This window comes from Halyomorpha halys, unplaced genomic scaffold (assembly GCF_000696795.3).
Source record: "Halyomorpha halys isolate HHAL.00 unplaced genomic scaffold, Hhal_1.1 Scaffold488.1, whole genome shotgun sequence".
Lineage (NCBI taxonomy): Eukaryota > Metazoa > Arthropoda > Insecta > Hemiptera > Pentatomidae > Halyomorpha > Halyomorpha halys.
In genome coordinates, this window is record NW_027112716.1 from 658,607 (window position 1) to 668,144 (window position 9,538).

Below are 9,538 nucleotides of genomic sequence, written 5' to 3' on the forward strand. Positions count from 1 at the left end.
TATATACATACTTAGTTAACTCTAGTACTTACGTAACATTACTTTCATATATTAATTTTAATTACTTTAATATTTTAATTTTTATTTATATTCCTCTTTTAGTTTATTTTATAACATAAGCAACACATGGGGGATCCTCCGGACCCTCACGATCTGTCTAACCCAGGGACTAAAATCCATGGAAGAATTAAACATCCTCCTGACAAAATTAGTTCCCAAAGAGCAGAAAATATGCCGACGTATTTAATAACCAAAAGAACAGATCAAGGGGACTTTAAAAAAATTTCTCCATTTTTTATTCACAAAGTCATAACCAAATTGGTGGGAAATGTTAAAACAGTGAAAAAAATGAGAGATGGCTCTTTAATAATACAAACAATCAATAGTCAACAGTCAACAAAACTACTATCTTACACAAACTTTGGTGGACAATTCCCAGTTCAAACAACACCACATAATACTCTCAACCATAGTAAGGGTCTTATCCGATATTATGATTTTCAATATATGGAAATAGAGGAAATAAAAAAAGAATTAACTCCAGTAATTAAAGATATATTTAGAATAAAATCTAAACGTAACGGAAATATTAACGCATAATTATTTAATAACTTTTCCTACCCCACAACCTCCAGAAACTTTACAAATTGAGTATGAAATTATTAGAGTACAGCCCTACTATCCAAACCCATTAAGATGCTTTAATTGCCTTGGATTTAATCACCCTACGACACAATGTAAGAAGCAGTCGGTGTGTGTACAATGCAGTCAAAGTAGACATTGTGAAAATACGCGATGTAATTTACCAGCAAAATGCATAAACTGCACTGGGCCACATAATGCTCTGGATCACTCCTATAGCACTTTCAAAATACAAAAAGAGATTAAAATCATACAAATTAAAAATAAAATACCACTACACGAAGCTAAAAAAATATATAAAGAAACAAATCCCACGCTATTTAATAAAACATTCGCAGAAATCACAAAAAATAAAAATAACGATAAACAATATGTTGCAGTCCAGGCAAATATAATGTATTATTTTTCAGAAAATTAAAAAACAACAGAGAATAACAAATCCAGCTTAGCTGTAGAAAATCACAACACAATTGTTGAAACTCAAGCTTGTTCTAGTGGCGTCCAGACCACATCAACATTCTCAGACCAGGAAGTTGCTTCCTTACCCTCTGAAATCGTCGCTGTAGACGTAGCGACCTCCTCTTCCTCTCCTCTTCTCCCCCCTCCAATTTCTATTCCTACTCCTCATCCTTCATCAACTCCTACATCTCCTATTCCTCCTCCATACCTCCCTTCCCTAACTTCTACTTCCCCTCTTACTTCTCCACCATCTCTCTCTTCTCCGCCTCCTACGTACCCTTCTCCTTCGATCAATTTAACCGTCAATAACCAAACAAATGATGACAATTATGAACAACTAAAATCAAAAAGAAGAAGACCTAAGAAAAAGTCTAAAAAAATATGATCCGTAAAACAATAATTAAATATCTTTCAAATGGATACTACATAAACTATATTTATAACTGTTACCAGTTCCCTAATTCATTCATAATTTTTTATCAAACTAATTCATTCATAATTTTTATCTATTATTATTATTATTTTTTATACAACTACCTTTCTTCAAAATGGAAAATGGATTCCAATTTTTTATCCTCTAAATACAATCCCAATATCTTAAAATGGCTCTTATACAGTGGAATTGTAATGGCTTAAAAACGCACTTTAATGATTTGAAGATACTAATTAAGTATCAGTTTTGTATATGTACACAAGAAACCCACCTTAAGAACACAGACAACATTTCGTTGAAAGATTTTGACATAAACCGAAAAGATGGGCCGAATGATGATCATGCATGTAGAGGTTTTCTCTAAAAAAATAGAAATTGACTCCAACCTTCAAATTATAGCCGTAACCTTACACCTCGGAATAACATTTTCGATTTGTAATATATACTTACCACAATATACTCCCTCACCTTATTATTTTTGTGGGTGATTTGAATGGCCATAGCCCGAGATGGAGTTCAAATGATCTAAATATAAGAGGAAGAATAATTGACATTCATAGATCAGTCGAACCTGCTACTCCTTAATACTGGAGAACCAACCTTTTTAAGTTCTACCTACGCCACTTACTCATCCATAGACCTCTCCATGTGTAGTCCCTCACAATATAATATTATTGAATGGACAGTATTACCCGAACTTTACGGAAGCGACCACTTTCCAATTCGTCTAAATTTTAAAAACTCGAACCATGACATACCTAAAAAACCTAGATGTATCATCGAAAAAGCGGACTGGACGCTCTTCACTTCGGTCGTTAAACCACCTGAGACACAACCATGTGAATTAAGTATTGAGGACGGCTGTCATCTTCTAACGGAAAGCATATTGCAAACAGCGAAGACAGCTATTCCTAAAACAAAGAGCACTACCAAAAGACCTTCCGTCCCCTGGTTTAATGAACGATGCAAGGAAGCTATTCGAAACCGTAGGAAAGCATACAAGATCTTTCAAAGGAATAGCACACAAACAAATTTCATAGAGTATAAGAGACAGAGAGGCCTATGCAGACGAACAATAAATAATAGAAAATCTGAATCCTGGAAACAATTTGTCGAAACTATAAATTCATCCACCCCCACCAAATTAGTCTGGGATAAAATCAAGAAAATCCACAAAAACTATCTAGCAACCCGGTACACACTTCTTTGTCACGGGAAACTGACCGATGACCCTGAAATGATTGATGAAAACTTCGGTGAATATTACTCAAAAATCTTTAACGCACCCTCCATTCATTCGGATGATACAGAAGATCAGGAACTCGCAGATAACCCCATATATTACCACACCGAAGACCCAGAAAAAAAAATATAACTCTCCTTTCTCTATGAGAGAACTTAAATCGATTCTCCGAAATGTCAAAGGAACATCACCCGGTCCCGACAACATCCATTACGCAATGATTCAGCACCTTCCACAAAACTGTTTAAACTGGCTACTCGAATTCTTTAATCATGTGTGGAAAACTGGTGAATTTCCTAATGCCTGGTATGGATCCTTGAAAGAAATGATATTCTCCAGAGCTATCAATGCGGTTTTCGTAGAGGGAGGTCCACTATCGACCACTTAGTTCAATTGGAAGCTGAACTACAATATACTTTCATAGAAAAGCAGCAAGCAATCGTAACTTTCTTCGACATACTTAAAGCATTCGACTGTACGAGCAAAAATACTATTATAAAAAAGCTTATATCCTTAAATTTTACGGGTAATCTCATAACATTCATCAAGCAATTCTTATCCCTACGGACATTCAAAATCAGAATAGGAAATCATCTCTCTGGTGATTTCGAACAAAAATTTGTAGTACCTCAAGGATGTGTTCTCAGCACAACTGTTTTCCCTGGCCATCTATGACTTAGGAAGAAACATGGCGAGAGGAATAAAGGTGATGCTCTATGTGGACGATCTAGCGATTATGTGCCGCTCAAACGATATAAACCAAATTACAAGAAGTTCTTAATCGATTAAAAAACTGGGCAAACAGCTCAGGTCTTACCTTCTCAACCGAAAAAACCAAATGTCTTCATTTCAGCAGAAAAAGAATCCATTTAGAACCTCCATCCCCAGAACTCACCCTAGGAGATTCTCCGTTACCGTATGTCGAACATTGTAGATTTTTAGGCCTCATATTCGATAGGCGTCTTTCTTGGAACCACCACATCAGTACACTTAGAAACAGATGCATAGATAAAATTAAAATCTTAAAAGTCCTCGGCAAAACATCATGGGGGCTGATAGATCAATGATGTTGAAAATATACACAGCCTTAATCCGCTCCAAACTTGATTATGGAAGTTTTGTGTATGGCTCAGCTCGCTTCCAAACCCTAGCCAAACTCGACACCGTTCAGAACACCGGAATCCGCATTGCCACAAGTGCCTTTAGGACCAGTCCAATTTTAAGTTTATGTGCTGAATCTGGAATATTACCCCTACTATTTAGACGACAACTATTAGCTACAAATTATTTTTCCAGGCTATACCTGCAACCCTCGCATCCAACTTATAAGTACATTTTCAATCCTAAATTTTCTAGACAGTTCCGGCAGAAGATAAATACAACACTAACCCTAGCTGAACGATTATCGGCCACTGTCACAATTAAAAGCAATAGCCATCAACATACTACAAAATAACATGCCCCCCTGGACCTACCAATGTCCAAATGTAAATCTCCAACTATCTAAATACCGCAAACAAAATACAACAATGTCAAAATATCAAGCCAAGTTCCGAGAACTGCTACAAACTCTACCAGAACATACTGCTATATATACAGATGGCTCAATGTCAGATAACGCAACAGGATCTGCCTTTGTGACACCAAACACAACCCATAAGAGAAAACTGCATCATATCTTTAATATATATATACCGCAGAACTAAGTGCCATAGCATCCGCCCTTTACTTTTGTATGACAAATATACCAAATGGCAATATAGTAATAATATCGGACTCCATTAGCGCTCTTCAAGGACTAGATATAATGTATTCAGTTCACCCACTTGTTCAATGAATTCATGAATACTTAATAATGCTAAACCAAATAGATAAATCAGTCTACTTCATCTGGGCTCCCGGGCATGTTGGTATTACAGGAAATGAGATGGCCGACAAAGCTAGTAGAGAAGCGCTAGTCCTCCCAGGTAAACCCGCAGCAATCTTAACTGCAAAGGAACTTGCTCGCCCTTTAAAGGAATCTATTAATAAAAGATGGCAAGCAATGTGGGATGAAAGTCCACCCAGTAAGTTGAAACCTATAAAGAAAGATGTGAAGTCCTGGATTACATCAACCCAAAGTAGACGCCGTGAAGAAGTAGTGATCACCCGACTGACACACATCCACCTCATAATAGGAGAGGCACCTCCAAAATGTAATAGCAATATGACCGTCAAACACATTTCTGAAGAATATCGTCACTATACATCAACTCTAAACCAGTTAGGGATACCAACAAATGTCCCAATGGCGTTGAGAAACAACGAATCTGTAATAGTAAAAGTCATTAAATTCATCCATCAGACTAACTTAATAACCAGCCTTTAATTATTATAATTATCTATTTCGCTTGCCTTATTTTTAAAATTAGAACAGTCAGTTATCCGCTTTTCACCATCCTTTCCAATATCATAATGATTATTAAACAAATTATAATTGCCATAAATTTAATTATAATTGGTGCGGATCAGTACACCATACCAAAGCTATGACTAAAAAACCTAGGCCTTACCAAAGCCAACAACCAACGGGCGTTGATGACCAGACTGTTAAACGCCCTTTCAAAACTAACAAACACAAACAACATATTTTTTTCTCATTTGAGCGTTTTGTTCACCTGGACACCTGTATTTGTCTTATTTTAAATCATAACCCCAGGCAAGATCTTATATCTTTTACAAAATTTGGATTATTCAACCCCTGATGGAAGATCTACATTTTCAATTTAAATTGACAGTAATCTTAAAGGAAAAAAATCATGAATATGTTTTGTTTTACATCTATTTTTCAAAGTTCTGTAACTACCAACAAATTTTATGATTTTCATTTTTAAAAAATAGTTTGGATTAATTATTAATAAATTAATATAATAAATAAAAGTAATGGTTTTTCATTTGGATATTGACCATTGTCTGGTGACACCATGATTTAAGTTTATACGAAAATTTACACAACTAAGGAGGAAAGTCATTATTACATACTTCAAGGAGGGGAAAAGTGAATCTTTGTGGGGAGGGTAGGGTACTGCTACTGTTTTGGCAATGTATGAGGTGTTTATCTATGTTCTAGACCCTCACCTTCCTAGGCTTCATATCCTTAACTGAGATTTCCCTGCCCTATATTTCAGACTAGAGTTTCATCCCTCCATACGAAGTATTGTGTACTATCTTTCAAACCGGATTTTTATTCCTCCATGCCAAATTCTTCCTCAAGTAATCTAAAAGTAAATCTTCAGTTTCTACAATGTTATTCAATTTTCCAAAAAATTAAATTTCAGTGAGATATTCAGCAGTTGACTGATTTATTTATTCTTTATAAATCATCAAATCACAATAATAGCAACCTAGATGACATAACTAAATTTCAATTTCTGAAAAATTCCTTAAGCGGGGATGATACTGCAGTTATTCCAGGTTTCCACCTCACTACAGATTTAAAATCCATGTAGGAATCTTGGGAGGCCAGATATCAGAAAACATACCACATCCCTCAGAATAAAATTCTACAATACAAATCTGATCATTCCAATACACCTGCAAATTTTAAATTATTTTTAAATATCCATCAGAAATCAGTGAATGCAATCAAAGCTCTAGAAATGGAAGTCCTTGGTGATTTTTGATTGAAGCTCAATTCTTGTATTAAAACATCATTACTATAGGTAGAATATGAGTACTTCCTGTAAATAATGGTTAATTGATTTTAAGGGAGTTTCAAAATCTGATTCCCTGACTATAAGAAGGCAAAGAACATTTTTTAAAGCATTACAAGATGAACAAAGAACCATAAATATAAATATTTTGAAATAAAGGAGATGGACATGTTTCCTTCATCTCTATTTATTTATATTTAACAAAATCAGAGACTAATTTTTTCTACAAGTACAAGATATGTAGTAGTATTCCAAGAAAGTAACTATTCTTTTTTCTATCTTAAATGGAAACAATAAATGTTTATAAGTTGAAATGATATAACTAAGGCAAAAATAAATAATTAAAAGTAAATAAAAAGAACAGAAACCAAATGAGTTATATATATATGTTTAAATTTATCATTGAACTAATTAAAAACATAAATCTGGAAATAAAATATTACCACTGACTGTAATCTATTTACATTAGTAGGTAACATTATAGTAGATAACTAACAGCTAAGTTGTTGGGAGAATGGATAAGTTAATAACAGGAGAACTAGAATGGAAGAATAATACCCCTTCATAATGACTAGTTAAAGTATCATCTGTCAGGGGGCATGCATCCCATCTCTTCTTTCTCCAACATAAACACACTTTTTTACCTTCTAAAAAGATACTCAAGAAACTTAAAAGGCTTACATCTGACATCAGCAGAAATAAAAAAAAATCTCTGACCTACACTAGCCAGGTGGAGCTTCATTTGAGGCTAATTTGGAAAGAGTAAATACAATCTCATCATATCATTTCACATGGAGAACCGGACAGTTCAGTATGTTGCTCAATAGGCATTCATTACCATGATGCTCTTTTTGCCAAAAAACAAACAGAAAAGAAGTTTCTATAAATATTTTGAAAGACAATTAGGTAATCAAATAAAGGGAGGAAAGGGACATTAATGGGTATGTAATTATTTTTAAAACTTTTCTTGAGAGTCATCTTCCTCACCACTAAGTCTTGTTGCTTTGCTTATTCTGTATACATTTACTGAATTAGCAGAATCATCAAATTTACAGCTTATATGAAGGTCTGAAATAAGGAAGGTATAAAATTGATTGGAATATCGTTGTTTAATATAGGTTGAACGTGGATCTTCTTTCAGGATCCTTTGAATCACAGGTTTTAATTCGGCTTTACCAAGGTTATTAAGTTGTTCTTCAGCTTCATTGGTTAAAGTTATAACTTTAGGAGAAGATGTCATAACCCATGAAGGGACGCGAACATTCTGAAAACAATTTGATAACATATAGTGACACACTTTTTATAAATTTTTTATATTTAATATTTTATTAATAATACCATATATAGTTTGACAAGTTAGAAACCATCCCCAATTTTCTAATCTTAAAATATGTTTCCCCGTTCTTCTTCTGTTTGGCTTTTTCTAACTTTCCAGAGTTTATTATAATCTTTTTTTTTAATCCTATTATATTTATAAATAATAAAATATATGCCCCTCATTCTAAAAAAATACTAGAGTTCAAATTATAGTAAAATTCATAATTACAGATTTCATATTTCAAAATAGACCTATCATATGTTACAGGAATTTAAAAGAAAAACTGTAGAAATATATATATTTTTTCTCTACTTACATTGACAGTCTTTCTTTTAGATTATATTACAAATATTTTCAAAAATGATATTTATGATTTTAAATTTGGAATAGAATCAGCAATATAATTAATAATTTTTATACTCCATTACAAGATTAAATTGGAAAGCCTATACCAGCATCAATGTGACTATAAGATAAATTAACAAAAATGTGGTTAATACTCCATTTTCTTAGCACACTAAAGCATTTAAACATTTTTTTGACTTTAATTATATTATTTCAAAATTTTTTGAGACAAGGTAATTATTTATTAAATAAATCAAAAATTAGTATCCAATTCTGTCTCAACACTTTATTTTTCACTAAGTGACTCATATAGAGGAGATGGTCAAAAAAGAACGATTGTAACCGATAATATTTCAATATTCAAACTAATTACAGAACCGTATACTGGAGTGAGGCAACATTTATAATACATAAAAAAACAATTAATACATGCCTGAGGCAATGGATGAACCAAGGACTTCATAACTTGCTCTTCGTCAGATTCTTCACCGTCAGGATCTTCCCTATTTCCAGGATAAATACCAGGAGATCCAGGTGGCATCGTCATGCTTTTTACACTAAGTAAATCTCGGTTAATTTCTAGTTCTTGCTCTGATGGATCATCATATTGAGGAATATATGGTTTAATGTCAAGTACTGGAGTCTTATCAAGCATATCCACACCAGAAAAGTAGACAGTTGAACCTAGTGAAAAATAAGGTTTAAAAAAAAAAATCTTTCTTGGACTAAGGATGAGGAATGCTTCAAAAAAGATATAAGGAAAGAATAATAGAGGTAATAACAACAATAATAATATTCTTTATTTATTCTGGGATTGATCCCTTAAAATAATATACAGGCGTCAAAATTAGGCTTTAGAGCCTTAGAGTAAAATAAAAATAAAGTATAATGAAACAATGAATTTGAAAAGATAAAAATGAACAACAATAATTAACAAAATATATAAAATAAGAATAGAACTTTAGAATAGAACATGGCCTCCCGTAAGGTCTTCAGTGTCGGAGGATTCGGAATCCTCTCGACGTCCTGATGCCTCGAAGAATTCACCTGGGAGGCGTAAAGGCTGGGCAAATACCATTTCCGCAGCGCTGCTCCCAAGTCATCTCTTACTGCCGATCGGAGTCCTAAAAGGACTGTTGGTAACGTACTTGTCCATCCCGATGCGTTCAGTGTAGACATGAGGAATGCCTTGAGGGTCCTGTGACACCGCTCCACGCATCCGTTGGACTGAGGATGGTATGCTGTAGTCCTCTGACATTGTATACCTAATATACGAGTCAGATTTATGAAAAGATCTGACTCGAACTGGCACCCTTGGTCAGTGGTTATCCTTGCTGGCGTACCATAGCGGGAGATCCATGTACCCACAATCGCTGATGCTACCTTGGTAGTTGTTATTTCCTCCA

The 9,538-nt window shown here is 34.0% G+C and overlaps 1 protein-coding gene across 1 annotated transcript in view; it reads right to left on the bottom strand.

Moving 5' to 3' along the window:
• Positions 1-6,607: 6,607 nt before the first annotated feature.
• LOC106683489 (tRNA (adenine(37)-N6)-methyltransferase) overlaps positions 6,608-9,538 on the bottom strand; it is a 25,781-nt gene continuing 22,850 nt past the window's right edge. Inside the window, exons 4-5 of the mRNA XM_067050510.1 lie at positions 8,566-8,816; positions 6,608-7,733 (exon numbers count right to left, since the gene is read on the bottom strand). Of these exons, the coding sequence (XP_066906611.1) occupies positions 7,425-7,733; positions 8,566-8,816 (560 nt within the window). The 3' untranslated portion in view covers positions 6,608-7,424. The remainder of the gene's footprint in view (positions 7,734-8,565; positions 8,817-9,538) is intronic.